At 32.9% G+C, this 18,817-nt stretch overlaps 1 protein-coding gene across 5 annotated transcripts in view; it reads left to right on the top strand.

Moving 5' to 3' along the window:
• Window positions 1–18,817, top strand: part of AKAP7 (A-kinase anchoring protein 7) — a 147,357-nt gene that overhangs the window by 81,323 nt on the left and 47,217 nt on the right. For all 5 annotated transcript variants that reach the window (XM_031964256.1, XM_031964255.1, XM_031964258.1 and 2 more), the window contains exon 7: window positions 15,815–15,962. In XM_031964256.1, the coding sequence (XP_031820116.1) occupies window positions 15,815–15,962 (148 nt within the window). The remainder of the gene's footprint in view (window positions 1–15,814; window positions 15,963–18,817) is intronic.

Raw genomic sequence — 18,817 nt, 5'->3', positions numbered from 1 at the left:
GATTCAGAGGTTTGCAACTTAGAAAATCCAATCCAGTGGTTAGACAAAGAATGATGCCCTAACAGAAGTGTCCAGGATACAGCAGTTTCTCCCATTTCACCCTGCTGTTTATCATATAATTCTTTGAGTATCACATGGGAGTTCAGATGGCACAAACTATCAGCTCCCTCAGTATCTTTCTCTGAATTGGAGTTTGATATAATAAATAGGCTTCATTCCCTTCTTTTCAGTCTCTCTTTGTATTTGGTGTCAGTGAATTCTGAGTTGGCCAACTACCATTTCTTGTCTTGGTCATTCTAATCAGGACTTGTGCCTTTCCTCATTAGGTTCTTCTTTCAAGCTAAGCCCTATAAGTTCTCCTTTAACATTGGCTCTCTTTAGCATTAATTTCCTCATGAAGTTCTTGGGATATAATCAGTATTAGCAATAGCATAATAGAGAAGGTGCTGGACTTATCAGGAATACTTGGGTTTTAAGGGATTTACTATCTTTGTAATGTTGGGTTTTAATAGCGCTTTCTAAGCTTCAAGTTTTCTCATCTGTAAAATGAAGATACTTTGCAATCCTAAATCTATGATAATCTAACCTGTAATAACTGAGGCAAAAAAACCACAATTTAAAAATCACTGGTTACTTTAGAATGGGTATAACAGTAGTGCCAAGAGATTAAACAAGGCAGTTAGGGATTCAGATTGTGCTTTTCAGTGTAATTAATAATAGTATGAAATTGTTGGTGCAGTCTTTTATCATGTAAGAAAGCTATTTTTATCAAGTTTTCATTATACATTTTGAAATGCTCAGCATCAGATAATTTCATTTTATTTTTTTATTATAGCTTTTTATTTACAAAACATATGCATGGATAATTTTTCAACATTGACCCTTACAAAACCTTGTGTTCCAACTTTTCCCCTCCTTCCTCTCACCTCCTCCCCTAGATGGCAGGTAGTCCAATATATGTTAAATATCTTAAAAGTATATGTTAAATCCAATATATATATATATATATATATATATATATATATATATATATATATACATATTTATACAGTTATCTTGCTGCACAAGAAAAATCGAATCTAAAAAGAAAGAAAAAACCTGAGAAGGAAAACAAAAATGCAAGCAGACAATAACAGAGAGAGTGGAAATGCTGTGTTGTGGTCCATACTCATATTTCCATAGTTCTCTCTCTGGGTGTAGCTGTTCTCTTCATTACTGAACAATTGGAGCTGGTTTGAATCATCTCATTGTTGAAGAGGGCCACATCCATCAGGGTTGATCTTCATATAGTTTTGTTGTTGCTGTATATAATGATCTCCTGATTCTGCTCATTTCACTTAGTATCAGTTCATGTAAGTCTCTCCAGGCCTTTCTGAAATCATCCTGCTGGTTATTTCTTACAGAACAATAATATTCCATAACATTGATATACCACAATTTATTCAGCCATTCTCCAATTGATGGGTATCCCCTCAGTTTCCAGTTTCTTGCCACTACAAAAAGTGCTGCCATAAACATTTTTGCACATGTAGGTCCCTTTCCCGTCTTTAAGATCTCTTTGGGATACAAGCCCAGTAATAACACTGCTGGATCAAAGATATGTACAATTTGATAACTTTTTGAGCATAATTCCATAATTTCATTTTCTTATACTAGTTGAAAGGATAATAAAACACTGAAATTGTGGAAAATTGAGAATTCTCACTGAGGTATTAAGTGGTAGTAATTTTAACCTAAGGTCACAGTAAAACTTAATAATCAAGAATATTGACAGTAGTAGTTTCAACTTGGAATGGTTTATGTTACTGAATTAAACAATACTGTTGGTTTCTAAATGAGAGTTGAGTTGGCAACATAAAATCAACTCAGTTTAAGTTAGTTCGATGGGCCAAAGATTTCATTTTCTAACATTTAATAAATGGGGATGGAAACATCAGATCTTAATTATTTGGCTCCCCTATCAAAAGAATACATATTAATCTTTAGAATTAAAGGTTTGGAAGGGCTCTTGGAAAACAGTATATATTATTGCATTGTTGGTGAATTGCTTGTGGAAAGCAATTTAGAAAATAATTTGGAGTGTTACCTGGAAGAATACCAAACTTGACATACCCTTTGACTCAATGATACCATTTCTAGTCTTCTACCTCAAATAAATTAAAGGAAGAGGAAAAAGCTCAATAGGTACAGAAATATTTAAAACAGCTCTTTCTGTGATAGGCATAAATTAGAAATTTGTCTTCCTACTGGGAAATCCTTGAATGAATTATGGTATATGTATGTAATGAAGTATTACCATGCCATAAAAATGATGAAATGAACACATTTAGAAGAAAGTAGGAAGAATTTTATGAGTTGAATTAGTATTAGGATTTTTTGTTACTTTTCTTTTGTGAAGGCAACAAGTACTTTGTCTCTATAGTTATTTTTGTCTAATATCTAATTTAAGGAAAACCTATTCTCACCTGCTTTCTGTTTCTCACCTTCAAGTTTCTTTCCTTCCATTTGTTACCTGACATTTATGAGCTGATGCAGAGAAAAGTAAACAAATAAAATGTTGTATGCAATGATAACATTATAAAGAAAAAAACACTTTAAAAGATGTTATATCTCTGATCAATGCAATGATGAACCACTGGTCCAGAGTTATAAAGATAAATACTCATCTCCTGACAGGGAAGAGGAATGTGTTTTTGAACAGTTAAGGTGGGATTTTCTTTGCTTGATTATGCATCTTTTTATTATGGTCTTAATTTTTTTTTTCTTGGAGGAGGCAAGTACAGGGACACATTAATTTAAAAAAAAGTTAATTAAAAATGTAAATACTACATTATTAAACTAAAACTAGAAGGACATGGCTTAACCATTTTTTGTGCCATAAATCCTTTTGGCAGTCTGGTTAAACCTCTGAGTGCCTTCCCAGGATAATATTTTTAAATAACTAAAATAGAATACATGAGATCACAAAAAACCCCCACTTATATTGAAGTGCAGTTCTTAAAATATTAGAAAAAAGTTCATGGACTCTGGGTTAAGACTCATTGAACTAAAAATAAGGATAGAATAGTCCATGAACTGTACCTAATATTGAAACTATGGTTGTTATTGAATTTCATTTTATAAATATAGTCTGGATTGTTTTATTAATGTTTTTGAATGTTCTTTTTACTTATGAAACTCATTTAAGACAATAGATATCTAAAGAATGGAATAAAACTGATTTCATGGATTGTTGAATTGTTCTGTTCTTTTCCACTAAATTGGGTTATAGAATTTAAAAAATATTGTAAATGCAAACCATAAGTTGACAGCCTGTATTTTTTGAGTTGATGGAAAATGTAAAAAGCTTGTTTCTGAGAGAATTACAATGTTGTCATCCTAATTGCAGCCTTTACTCATTATCTTACCATGTTTTACTTTTGACAGATTTTTTTCCTGATAACTCTTAATGACTCATTTTATTACTACACATATTCTTTTTTGGAAGTTTTTCATTTTGAAATGTGTTGTTATACTAGTGTCATTAAAATTGAGCAGAATAACATTTTTCACTATCATTAGTATTTTAAAAAATTGTAGCTATAGAAATGTGCATTTATTCAATATCATGACCAAATTCCCATCCATTAATATTTATTAAATCTTTACTTATACATCTTATAGGTATTGTTTGTATACCTGTACTGGCTTCTTATGATTTTGTCCATGCCCACTGGAAGCTTGCATTCTAAGAAGGCAAGATAGACTCGGTGCCTTTTTAGCATTTCTGAACTATACCTACCATTTTCTCTGTTAGAGGGTTATTACTTAGAACCTTTTTAGCACAGCAAAATTCTGATGAAGGTGATTGGGATCCACTTTTAGCTTTTAATTAGTGTTTGCATTATGGTATTAATGCAAGATTAGAGTCTTAATGATAGACACCAAGTAGTCAAGTATACTAAATTTTGTTATTGCTGAAAGATTTGATTACATACAGTCAAATATTTAAAACCCCAGCACTAAATCTAAGAACATCCAAATTTGAGAGTGTACCATAATGTTGTATTCAGATAACTAAGTGAAAAAAGAGAGAAAAAAAGTGAGAGCTATGAGGTAAAGATCATCAAAGAGAGGCTAAATGAAAAATATGAAGATAAGTCATTGTTATGACAAAATAAAAGAGAATGCAAGTTATTTGTAATTAGGCATACCAACATAGCATCTCTGTTCATTCTAGTGCCTTCGAGGGACAATAGCTTTGTTTTCTGGTATCCTAAAACTTCTAATGCAACTGATATCAATACATACTCAAAAGGGCTGTTCTCATGGATCCCAGTATAGTGGAATACTAAGTAAACGTGGAGAGAGGCATGCCTATTTTGAATTGAGAGAGTTTCCAAAATCAAGGGAATTCTTTGGAAAGTTGTTTCAGACAAGAAAGATGTAAAAAAAAAAAAAAAACAAAATACCTTCTTTTCTCTTTACTTGAGGCCTCAGAATGTGAAAACAAGCTCCTTTAAAGAAGAAATGTAGATCAAGCAATATTTAAACTATTCATCAAATATTCCTAGTGAAATTCTACAAAATTCTAAAAGGAAGGAGTGAGGTAATACAAAAAACACAGATATGAGTCTTGTCCTCAGGGAGCTTACAAATTGGCAAGATAAAACATTCAAAATACAAAAATGTAGACTGTGATAACTAATATAAAAAATCAAAAAGTAGAGTAGAGTATTGGAGAATGGAAAGATTAAATCTGTTTGAGATAGAGGGAATCAGGAAAATTTTCCATTTTTTCCTCCTGCTATTTGAAGACTTTATTTTTTAAATTAAATTTTATTTTTCCAAATACATTTAAAGATAGTTTTCAACATTCATTTTTGTGAAGCTGTGTATTCTTAATTTTTCTCCTTCCTTCCCTTTCTTTCACCTTCCCTAAGACAGCAGGTAATTGGCTAAATATGTGCAATCTCTTTAAACATATTTCCATATTTGTCAGAAATCAGAAAGGAAAAAAAAAGACTATGCATCTTTTTTATTATGGGTTTATCTAAATATCACTTAATAATCAATAATAATCACTTAATAAGTGAGAAAGGGAAAAACAAACAAAACAGTGAAAATAACTATGCTTCAATCTACCTTCAATCTCCATAGTTCTCTCTCTGGATGTGATTGGCATTTTCTATCTCAGGGAAGTTTTACTAAATCACCTAATACTGAATGGTCACATATTCAACAATGCACTTTTCTGATGGAGGGCTTTGATGGCTAAGTAAATTGTCTGTACCTAATATACAGACTAATGAGGATTCAGTAGAGAGTTTCAGGGAACATGTTATAATCAAAATATCAAGTGAAAAGAGTAATTTTGATGCCACTTTGATTATTTGTAAGGTAGAAAGGGTATAATTGGTGAAGCCAGAAAATTTGGTTAGTCAGTCACTCAACATTTATTAAGCAACTATATGAAGAATTCTTTATCTTGTAAACTCATAGTTTGATGATTATAAACTTAAGGTAGACATATCAGATGAGGGGAGTGAAAATAACTGAATAAAAATATAAATATGAATTATTAGGAATTTTTACATATGTTAACCCTGAGGTTCATAAATGAACCCTGCCTTTGAGAGAGCGAGAGGGAAAGGGAAAGGGAGAAGGAGGGAAGAAGAGGGGGAAGGGAGAGAGAGAGAGGAGAATAATCATGAATTCCTGAAAAGAGTTATCAAACTCTTAGTTAGTGTTCAAATTAGGAGAAATAGATTGAGTGGACCTTGTCTGAGTGGGAGACACTTAGAGAAACTAGATTAGGAACAAAGCTTTGGGGAAAAGGAGCTGAGAAAAGGGGAAAAAAAGGAAATGAGAAGGAAGAAATTATAGAAAGATTCAAAAATGGCATATCTGAATGCAGGTTTTATAAACATAGCCTATATTTATAGAAAGAATTGGAGATCAATGAACAGAGAATGTCTATTATGTTTTAGATTAAAAGGCAGAAAAATAGGCATCCCCTAGAAGACATTTTGTCTAAATTCAGGGAGAGGGATGCACAACAAGAAAAAACCTTATTCTTTTAGGAACCAGGATAAGACAACTTGGCCTGAAACTGGAAAATAGATTAGGCGTCCTGAAAAGAATCATAACTGAGGATCAGGACTCTATTGCACAGTTTTGTGAACTTTTAAAATTGTATATCAATACATTTGGTTTCTTTTGTAAATTTTAATTGGTTCCTTTCTATTTTCTTTTATGTATTTAAAAACACTTTTCTGGGAAGGAAACCATAGGCTTCTGTAGACTGCCAATTCAGACTGTTACATAAAGGAATGTGACCACAGATTATAGTTGGAAAAAAACTGTGTAGTATTTCAGCCTGTAGTCCTAGTGGTGGGTTCCAGGGCTTTAATCCTGAGCAAACATGAATCATATGAACTATGTATGAGAAATTATGGTCTCAAAGGTCAACAAATTCAGACATCTTTTCTCATTTCTAGTCTTCCTGCTCTCTGGTGGCATTTAATGCTGTTAAATACCTTTGACAGTGGAAAAATTTCTTTTGTCTTCCATGACACTATGTACACTCACTACCCTGATATTCCTGTTGCTTCTTTATGTGTTGCTTTGCTATCTCCTTAATTGTTGTAGTTCTGTACCTTCACTCATTCTGTTCTCTTCATCTATAATATTTTATCCTCACCATCTTCTGCTGGTCAAAATGCTATCCATCCTTTAAGATTTAGCTCAGTTGCCACCTTCTTTATGAATCAAGGGAGCAGTTAGATGGAGCAGTGCACAAAGTGCCAGGCCCAGCATCAGAAAGACTCCTCTTCCTGAGTTCAGATCTAGCTTCTGACTCTTTAACTGGGTGACTCTGAACAAATCACTTAATACTGTTTGCCTCAGTTTCCTCCTATGTAAAATGAGCTGGAGAAGGAAATGGAAAATACTTCTGATATGTTTACCAAGAAAATCCCAAATGGGTTCCCAGAGTTAAACCAATAGAAAATGATTGAACATTGGGAATCATACAAACAATGATTTAGAGCTGGAAGCAATCTCAGAGATCTCTAGTTCATATTTTATTTTTCTGAACTCTTGTATTACTCATAATTTATGGCACTTATTTATAACCTAATATTGTACTATTTGTACCCATATGGTACTGTTTTAAGCATTTCATATTCCCCATGGAAGTATGAAGCTTTGCTTATTACATATTTGGACAGTGAATAAATGTATCTCTATTATATAGAATTTATATTCTGAAATATTATGAAAGACTAAAGGAAATGATACAATACAAAGAACAATAAGACCTACAAATTAGCAGGGCAGATAAAACAACAAATGTTTGAACGCAGGAAGATGAGTCATAATTACTCCAGCCCTGCACTAATTTATCCACCTATTGTGCCTGTTGTAATTATAATCTATATATCTTCATAAATGTTTTAATAGCCTCTATTCAAATCATTGTTTTGTGGGAGCACCAATAGGGAGTAACAAGGCATAATAAGACTGGAGTGACTAATGTTTTTCCCCTGTGGAACTGAAACTCAATTTGCTAATCTTAATAAAGCTAAAAAAAAATCAGTTCTCTTAATAAAAGCTTATGTGAACTATGATAATTTTTCCTTATCTTGTAATAATTTTAGCTGTATACCTTAACTTCCTATATGTGTTTGACTGTAATAAAGATGGGTATACTACTAGAGACACTATAAAATAGAGGGAGAAAAGATAGGACCTCAGGAGCTTGTATTTTGGTGGGAAAAAATCCCTAATTTCTTTCTTCCTATGTAGTGACAATGATAAATAAACTTGCAATAAATTTTTTCTTTTCATATAGTGTCACTTAATTGAGAAACAACTTAGAAAATTAGGAAGTAAAATCATCTTGCATGTTTTTATTTTTCCTGTGACTGAATCATGTAAATCAACTTTTCCTAGCTTCATGAAAGTTTGGTATGAATGTTTAACTCTTTGAGAGCATACTTCTTGAAGAAATGAACTGGTTGTGTCCATGTTAGCTAGTGTGTAAGATGGACAAGAGTTGGCTCTTATTAGGAGAGCTGACATCTTTAGTTTTATTTAGATTAACAAATTAAGTTGAGATCCCATTCCTTAGAGGGAAAATATTAGTCATTCTAGGCTTAGTATGCCCTATTACTCCTTGTTGGTGCTTCCCCAAAACACAGGTTTGGACAGAAGCTATTAAACCAAATATGAAGATGTATAGATTATGATTACAACACGTGGTTGCACATTGGGTAAAGTGCCGGGCTGGAATCAGGATAACTTATTGACTCATTCTCTTCTGAGTTCAAATCTGGTCTCATTTACTTACAAGTTACATGATCCAGGATAAGTCACTCAACCTTCTTTGCTTCAGAGTTCTTCACCTATAAAATGAGCTGGAGAAGAAAAGAGCCAACCAAAATGGCTTTAGTTCAATATCTTCGCCAACAAAACCTCAATTGGGATCACAAGTCAAATGAAACTGAAATAACTAAACAACAACAGCAATAGTCTGGCTGAGTCAATTTAAATTTTATAAATTTTATAATTTATAAATTTTGTAAGTTATATTTATCTGATTTAAATTTAAATTTTCCTCTCATTCCTGGTGTAGAGGATCTCCTTTTCAATTCTTTCTTTAGTTGTTAAAATTCCATTGGGGAAATGATAAACAGTACTTAGAAAAATACTCTGAAATGAACAATTTCCTGCTTGAGCCATAAGTTCCTGTGGGACTATGGAGGCTGCTGGATAAACTATGCAAATCCTTAAATAAGCACACATGCCATAGAGAGAATGGACAGTAGCTCATATTTCATTGTTTCCTATCTACATTTGGATACAGTTGTTATTCATATGAAGACTAAAACTTTATTGACTTTGTCAGTGGCAGAGTGGTTAATGGATAAGGAAGCCTGAAGAAAAGAGTTCAAGTAGTACTCTGATGCTTTATAGTTCTATGTATCCCAGTAATCTGGGTATTGAGGAAGAAATAGGAGAAAAAGAGGATGTGGAGGTGAATGTGTTTTTGAGAGTTTAAACATGAGAAAGAGAAGCAACGGGTAAAAGGTGAAATAAATTAGTATAGACTGGAGGATTTAACTTTCTTTTTCTCATAATTGGGTTGTTTGGGAATAATATACAACATAAAACAAAGAGAGTGGAGGTGATGGTTATAAGATGAACCTCATTCTTAACCTGAAACTAATAAAGGTGAGTTGAATATGTCCAACAGTGTGGTATAGAAATACATGGATCTCAATAGAGAAACAAGAGGAGTCATAGGGAAAAAGATTAAGAGGGGAATGGTATTAAAGGAAGACTAGTCATAAGTAAAACAAAGTGTGTGATCCTATAGGGAGGAATAGAAGAGAGAAAAAAATTAGAATTGAGTATGATAGGGTGAGTGTTAGTTTGTAGAATGGCTGAAAAAATCTTGGTATATAAATATAAGGGGATAATATTATGCCAAAAGAAATTATTTCAAAGCATTTTTGAAAATACTTTGATAGAAAATCAAGAAAGAATTGTGATGTATATAGAGTAGTGAACCAAACCCGGAAAGCTATTTTATAAGTAAAACAATATTATAAAGAAAAGCATTTTTTGCTTTGAAATTTTCACAGGAAATTAAAAATCCTTTATATAGTTACTTGCACAACAGAGGAATAAAAATAATGGAAACTGTTATTGAAGCAATGATCAATCAACTCTTTGTGTGGCCTATGATCTGTATATATGAAGACTTATTTCTGAAAAGAAGGCATAAACATACTCTGCAGAGCCACATGTTTTTGTACATGGTCATTGTTTGGATTCATTTTGCTTGATTATGTTTGTTACAAAGTTTTCCCCTTCTTTACTCTTTGCTAACTAAGGGGCCATTGTGACTCTTAAAAAATGTATAAAAGAATTCAGAAGGAAACAGAGAAAAAGAGAACAATTTTGAAAGTAACAAATTTGAAAGCCACACACACAGAATTTATGACTCCAAATCTATTTTCTTTCTAATATACTATGAGCAGATAATAACCCATTTACTGACATACATTCAAATAATAATATACTGACTTCTTCCCTACTTCAAGACACTCTGAAATGCTCTAGAGTAGACAAGTGGATGTTCTTGTGCCATCAGCCTACATTTAGTCCACCTGTTGTCTCAAGTATTGAAACCACATATTGTGCTTCCTGTATCATCTAACTCTGTTCCCCAGGATGCTCTGTTTACTTTATTCTGTGGACACTGAGTGAGGTTAAAGAGAGGATGGATGGAGAAAGCATCACTACTGTTTTTCAGAAGTTTATCAGTGAAATAGGGGAGAAAGCATGTTGAAAAGCTTGTTATTTTAAATTTCAAGTAGGTAGAGAGGGGCAAATAAGAAGAAAGAAAAAAATAAATGAGAGAAAAAGATGGATAAAGGGTTTCAGAGGCAGTGGTAATTGTCATAAAAGAGGAAATTACCTTTGATAAGAATGATGCCATTTCCTCTGAGACTAGAGAAAAGAAAGAAGGATTGAGCAAAGAAGGAATAGAGGGAAAATATGAGGGAGTTCATTTTGGACAGTCTTAAACAATTTGTTGATAGTAAAATAAGTGATAATGAAGTTGAGAATTTGAGGAGAAATGAAACTAGCTGCTGAGAAATGATCAGGAGTTAGATGTGTTATGATTCATGTATCTGTGTAATATTGTATTACTCATTTATATCTCTCAACCTCAGTTTCCTCATCTATAAAATGGGGATAATAATAGCACCCATACGTCAGGTTGTTCCAAGGATCAAATCAAATAATGTATGTAAAATTCTTTGGATTAATGTATAAATGTGGCGTGTGTGTGTGTGTGTGTGTGTGTGTATAAAACTTTATAAAAGTGAGCTATTATTCTCTTTTGATCTATCTGAACTCTGTTTCTGATTTTCCTGTCTCTCCCTCCTTTTCATCCTCTGCCTTCCTTATTCTTTCTCCCCCTTCTCTTTTCCTCATCCTGTCTCTCTCCCTACCACTGCTCTTCATTTCTTCATCATATTTATTCCTTCTTCCTTTCTCCTTTGTTTTGTGTTTCATATGTGGGAAAGTAGGGTAACTAAACATTTCCATCCCAAGTTATTGCTGGGATATATTGCAAGCTTCATGCAGAAGACCAATCAAAATGGTAATAATCCAATAATAATAAAGAGCTTATGAAGAAAAATAGGTGATGTCAACATAAAACAAACAAACAAACCAGAAAGCAGGATTTTCTTCAGATAATCCAAGATGGAGATATTTAATTGTAAATTATCTTGGATTGAATAATATGTGTATGTATAATTACTTAGACTCACTCACCATGGATCATAAACAAATTTGTGAGATTTTTAAAAACTATTTTACAAAATAAAATTTTTTTCTATATCTTCACTCATGTGATACTTAGTTTTACAGAAATCAAATAGAAATAAATGTGTTTTTGTTTTAAATTTTGATGAATATATTTAAGGCTCAAAATGTCTTATAACAGCAGCTGTCTGAAATTATGAAATCAAAATGTGTATCACTGGGCTGATTTGGATGGTGTTCTCTCTTGTGTACATAATGTAACAGCTTTGACTTCAACAAATTTTCACAGGAAATTAAAAATCCTTTATATAGTTACTTGCACAACAGAGGGATAAAAATAATGGAAAGCTACAGCAAAGGCCCTAGAGATGATTACAAAATACTAAACTTAATATTAGTAGTACAAAGTATATTTTTCATAGGAACATAGATTTATAGTTGTAAGGGATTTAAGTAGACCCACTCCTCATGTTATATGAGGCTCAGAAAATTTAAATGACTTGTCCATGGTTACACAAAAAGTGTCAAGGGAGGACTTGAGCCCAGGTCTTCCTTATATTTTCATTAAAGAAGTTGTTATCAACAAACATATATGAACTAAAACTAATCCAATGAAAGAAACCTCCCCAAGGCCTTGATATCCTTCTGTTCATGATCTTTGTTATTGTTTCCTGATACCGCTGTTCCATGCTGCCTATTTCAAATAAAAGTGAAGTTTCAGATTACTGTTTCAGATAGTTTTCTGGGAACTAAACCTCATCATAGGTCACTAGTTTGCTGGTGTCTCTACTAGCAAAATATTACACAAAGATTCCATCTTCCCTAATCAGTGATCATAGTTAAATCAACTGAAGGCTTCACTTCTGGGGATGACAGGTGATATAAGAACCTTGTCTTCAGTCAGGGACTGAAGAGCCTGATTCTGTAAACTTTGCATCAAGATAATATAGCAAAAAAAAGACCAATATTCCTCCCCCCCCCCATTTAAGTGTGATGTCCCTTCAGGTCATTTGATCTTGTTAGTTATGCTAAAATTATAATCAAGATTCATACATTGAGCAGTCTTAATGAACTAAAATTGTTAATTAGATACATGACCGTGAAACTGGAAATATTTAGGACCTGTCTGCTATTGGTTCATTATAATACTTGACTAGAGATCATTGAGTTATTATTATCAGAATGATGTCATATAGCTATGTTTTGCTGAAATGTAAAACCATACTTTTAGAAGCTTTATGTTATTGGAACAAGGATCCCAAAATGCAGAACCTACATTTGAGAATTACAGAATATTAGAACTAGCAAGAAACTTTTTAAGATTATCTACCCTTGAGTCTTCATTTTTTTTCTTTCCATATCTCTTTATTTTTTTTTAATAACTTTTTATTGACAGAACCCATGCCAGGGTAATTTTTTACAGCATTATCCCTTGCACTCATTTCTGTTCCGATTTTTCCCCTCCCTCCCTTCACTCCCTCCCCAAGATGGCAAGCAGTCCTATACATGTTAAATGTCACAGTATATCCTAGATACAATATATGTGTGCAGAACCGAACAGTTCTCTTGTTGCACAGGAAGAGTTGGATTCAGAAGGTAGAAATAACCCAGGAAGAAAAACAAAAATGCAAACAGTTTACATTCATTTCCCAGTGTTCTTTCTTTGAGTGTAGCTGCTTCTGTCCATCATTGATCAATTGAAACTGAGTTAGATCTTCTCTTTATCGAAGAAATCCACTTCCATCAGAATACATCCTCATAATATAGTATCATTGTTGAAGTATATAATGATCTCCTGGTTCTGCTCATTTCACTTAGCATCAGTTCACGTAAGTCTGAGTCTTCATTTTACAAGTGAGGTGACATGAAATGGTTAATGGCATAGACTGGATAGTGGCTCTGGTTAGTCAAGTGTTCTTTCCACCATATCTCCACAATGATTGGGGAAGTTACAAGAATAGGCCTGAACTTAGTATTTCCATTGTACCCTCAGATGTCAATATTAGAATAATCATAAATATAAAAGAGGAAAATCTTTCAGTATATCCTTCAGTTATCATCTCAGTGAATTTTATGTTCAGTTTTATAAACATGCAAAGTATCTTGATAACGTCACTTAAGTCACTAATGTCTTGATAACTTGTCACTTAATTTCTCTGGGACTTACTCATATGTAAAAGAGGAAGTTGGGCTAGACAACTTCCACTATCCATCTAAATTTATGATCATATGAAATAATTCATTCATGTCATGATTTATGTATAGGCAAGCAACATAATACACTGTAAATTGCAATGGCCTGAGAGTCTTAAGGTGTTTAATTAATTTCTCACTTTGCCACTAACTACCCTGTTTCCCCGATAATAAGAAACTGTCTTATTAATTTTTTTGGACAGAAAAAAACCAGAGGGCTTATTTTAATGAACATTGACAGCACAACCAAGGCCTTTGCTCTCCTGTCAGCAATCCATTCACCAATGAGGATCTCCAACTCAGGATATAAGGGTTGCCGACCTGATCCAGACCTGTGCTTTTTCCCTTTTCCCTCATCCACCTATTGATTGAGGTTATTATAATCTGCTCTCCATTTTCTGACCATTCGAAGATCCAAAAGTTTTTCTTTACAGAAAACTGCAAGATTCTTATCATGTGACTCCTCTACAATTGCTTTCTTGTACTCAACTGTATAGCTCTTCCTTTTTGTCCTCATGTCTGGGGGTCAAAACAGACAGAATAATAAAATTATGACCATCAGTCCTTTTCACTCCATCATGCCCCTCAATAATGCTGAAATCTTAAACTTATCACCCAAATAGAAATACAATGTAATGAAATAAAATAAAACAAGTAAACCTCAATTTCACTGTTTCTCTCCTTATGCTCACTAGCCTGGAATTTCTTGATATGAATAAAGGTGAACACTGGCAATGTAATGGGTAGTAAGGGGCAAGAGAAAGCCAGGACACCTCTGAGGGGAGCAATTAATGGATTGTAGAGGCACATACTCAGATTGAGTGAGCCAAGCTTCCTATAGCCTAATACTGTCCTCTGTACCACTCCTATGACTTTATTTTAACTTATCATCTAAGACCTGTGAGCTCAAGAGAATCTTTGTGTCTTCTTACAAATCAGTTTCACTGTTAGCATTTATCTGGAGGCTACTTCAAAATGTTGTTTAAAAAACAAACAAAAAAACTTCAGCTTACTCATGTGGAGCCCAATTAACACAGAAAAGCATTAAGTAGTAATGAACAAGTTGTTCTCCTCTTGAACTATGGAGGGTGCTACAATGCTGTGTTAAAGAGGGGAAAGTAGTCTCATACGGACTCCTTCCCAGATTATTTTCTGGCTGTGGCTGCAGATTTACTTGATTTATGCCTAGAGATAAACTTGTCATTTTGTTCCTCAGCAACATCTGTTTTGTACTTGGAATATCCCCATGAGTTGTCCTAGGGAGATCAGAAAACCTATCCTGTGGAATGCTGTCTTTTTATTCAGTTTACTTCTAGACACATACTTTTTTGGGATTGTGGGACCCAAATAGTTGAATAGTTGCTGTGGGCCAGATTATATATAATGAGAGAACTAGCTATTTTCCCTTATGTTGTGTAGCATTATCAGAAGTGCTAAAAATGGCTTGCATAAACTTTCCAACAGTTTACTCTACAATTTATGAAAATGAAAATAAGATAATTTTAAGAAAAGTAGATTAAGAAATTTTCCTTATATTTTAATAAAATATTGTTTATTCATTTTTTAGTTGTGTTCGATTCTCTTGATAAAGATTCTAGAGTAGTTTGTCCTTCACCAGCTCATTTTACAGATGAGGAAACAGAGGCAAACAGAGTTAAGTAACTTGTCCAGTGGGGCCACACATGTATTAAGGAAGTGCCTGAGACCAAATATGAACTTTGGAAGATGTGTCTTCCTGACTTCCTATACTGTGTCCACTGTGCCACCTAGCTGCCCTTTGAATAAAATGCAATCAAATTATCTTCAAATACCTTATGGTAATAGCCTTAACTAAAATGTTTAAGATTAAGCATATTTCATAAAAGAAAAGTTTTTCTATTGCAAAATGCCAATATACAGATTTTTTTTTTAAAAAATTAAGTCTCTGGCCATTACAATTAAAGGTTAATATCCCAACATTACCATATTCACCATACTGGATTTCAACTTATATATGTTGTATATGTTAATGTTTATGAGATTTTAATATGTGTGAAAATCTGCATGTTTCCCCATGCTCAAGATTAAGTAGTAATGATAAACATTTTCATTGAACAACTTCCAGGTAAAAAGGATTTAAATATTTCCATTATATACAACTTGTAGGCAGAGAGGATTTACTGCTTTACTTCTCACCTCTACATATACATGTTTATAAATATACTTATATGTATACATGCATATATATATTCATGTATGAGTTGGCTTCCTAACAAAATGACCAAATAACATAATTTTGTTTTGCTGTTTCAAGGGACTGAAAAAAATAGACCCTGAACTCTATGAAGAATTTGCAGACCACAAATTTGGAGAAGAATCATTGTACCGGATAGATCTTTGTTCTATGCTGAAGAAAAAGCAAAGCAATGGTTACTACTACTGTGAGTCTTCCATTGTGATTGGTGAGTTCAGTTGGGTTTTTTCTTTTTTTTTTTCCTTCTCAAATATTGTGATTGGCATAAGTAATTAGTAGTAAGTATCTAGAACTTGTGAAGTATGTATTTATCAAACTCTTTCATATGTAATATTTTAGCAATAATACTTGAACATTCATAGAGTTTCTTTTATGCAATTGGCATAAGTAATTAGTAATAAATATTTAGAGCTTATGAGATATGTATTTATCAAACTCTTTCATATGTAATATTTTAGCAACAGTACTTGAACATTTATAGAATTTCTTCTATGCAATAGCCATTTTTATAATCTCAATTATAAATCTCAATTTTAGGAACTATGATTTTCATCCTAAGGTTTGGGATCTTGGATTGCTAAAAATAAGCAAAACATTATAAGTCAAAACTCATGTATTAAATTTGTCCATTTTAATGAAAGAATATTATGAAAGTCTTTTTTCAATAGTGCCTTCCATACCACACATTTTCATATTTTATTTTGAAAAGAGGCAATGAAGGTTATTGTTTTTGATGTATTTAAGAGATAGCATTGTCCAAGTCAGAATTTCATTGTGAGAAAAAAAATGAAAATTCTTGCAAAGATTGAAAACTATTTCTTTGCTCCTAAAATGTTTTCCTCAGGAAAAATTCATCCCTGAACAAATCACTTTAAGAATTTATTGGTCTAAGCAAGGATGTTCGTGGAAAGTGACTCACTCTTGTGTTTTCTGTAGAAAATGTTTTTATTAGAGGGGGATAATTAGAAGAAGGTTATTTCCTACATCTTAAAGCATGCATTAAAGAAAACAAATCAGCTGAAATTTAACTTGTCTTTAACTCCAATGGTAATGATTTTTTTTTAAAATGAGAACTTGCTTGGTTTAATTTTCATTAAAATGATATGAAGAGATGCAAAAAAAGATCCACATTTACCTGAGAACTCTAAAATTTTTAAACTAAGATACATCTTTTCTAGAAAATACAGCTTTTGAAGGAAACCTATAAAACTATTTATACTGAAATGATTAGATATCTGAAATTTATTAAAGAGTTTGAAAAATATCCAAGAATCAACTCTATTTCCAGATTTGCAGTAGTGAATATATCCAAGAGAGCCATCATCTTTGTCTCCACAGCATGAATTCAATGGAACAGAGATTCTGCAAGTAACCTAAACTTTTTACTCTAAAACTTTCAGTAGTAAGAATGTTTTAACAAAGTCATAGGCCCTGAATTAAAATCTTGCATCTATCACTTATTGCATGATATTGGGCAAATCCCAACTCTCAGGGTCTTGTCTTTAACTGTACAATAGGGGTATTTTTGAGATAACTTCCATCTCAAAAACTATAATTTCTGTTCCAAGAGGGTTGAATTCTCATATAATGTCTTTTGGATCCCCATCTAATTGCTAAGTTTTGGCAAAAAGGAAGAAGGCAAAGATCTTAGTAATTGAAGGTTCATCCTAGAGGTAAAAAAAAACCAAACCAAAACAAAAAACATTACAATTAGTAATGGTACTATAAGTCCTCGAGTAATAGCTCTATGAATCAGGTAATAGTTTATTGGTAAATAAATACTCAACTGTTTGAGTGTATTGTTCACTTTAAACTATCATTAAATCTTTGAATCAACCCACAATTTCAGCTTTTGCCAGGGCACACTTTCTAATGAGAAAGTGCTCTCCATATATCCTAATCAGAGTGAATTTGCTTTTATTAATTTGTCAGTCAAATTTGGTTGTAATTAAATTGAACTACATTGAAACTTCCACTGAGATGTTTAAGAACTTGTAATATTCATATTTAGACCTTTTCATTAAGTAAAGACAAATCAATTGTTATTTTAAGTCAAACTCTGGAATGCTCTCCTTGATTGGAATGGATATATGACATCATGTCAGATGAGATGAGGGCACTGAAGGTCAGGAAACAAAGCAGTTATGAAATTTGCAAAATGGAGCTGGTGGTGATGAGATCAGAAGTGTCGCATCATAAGCAAAAAAAAATTAATTGGACACAGATACCAGTACATCAAGGTGGGAATTCTTAACTCCATGAAAAGACTCCACAACTAGGAAATCTCAGGAGTTGAAAGAAGACATGGTGAAGAAATAGCTTGTACCAGCAGCAAAGCTGCTAGAAGAGACTAAACCAGCAAACTTGTTTCTGCTGAGAAGGAGTCCTGAATAAGGCTGGCCTGGAGGGCAATACCTGGTGAAAATTGAAAACAGCTACCTGGCTAGTGAGTATTGGAGATGAAAAAGAAGCATATAGTTCTCTGGGTGGAGCATTTCCTTGGCACTTGATCTTCTGATATATTTTGATACTATAGTAGCTGCTTATGAATTATATTATCGTGTACCTTCCCAAGACTAAATAAGATGAAGGACATCATAAGGATCCTGTTTAAATGATCTATTGACTGAATTAATTGTCTTTAGTAATTTTGTAGGAAAATGTTGATATTATTATCAGAACCAAAAGAGGTGTTGATTTATACATGAATGTCTTCTGGTAAGATGGACAGATGGTCCTGTAGGTGGCATATGGAGTATATGCCTTATGTGATTTAGAGATAATATTGTTCCCAGTAAGTAAAAACATCAGGCACATACTGTTATCTATGTTGATGATGATAACGATGATTACAACAAATGAAGGAATATTTCTAAATAAAATTTACTTCAAAGTAGTGTCAGTTACTTCCAAATAACATGGGTAAGTATTGACTTAGAAACTATCTTGTTCTACTCAGTTCCTTCCCTGAAATTATGTTTCCTAAGCCATCACAACTGCTGTTTCTGCTCACACTTTGGCTATTACAGAACATAATTATTTTGGACTACTATGTATAAAGCA

This window comes from Sarcophilus harrisii, chromosome 4, assembly GCF_902635505.1.
Source record: "Sarcophilus harrisii chromosome 4, mSarHar1.11, whole genome shotgun sequence".
NCBI classification, from domain to species: domain Eukaryota; kingdom Metazoa; phylum Chordata; class Mammalia; order Dasyuromorphia; family Dasyuridae; genus Sarcophilus; species Sarcophilus harrisii.
This window is presented reverse-complemented; position numbering and strand designations above follow the sequence as displayed.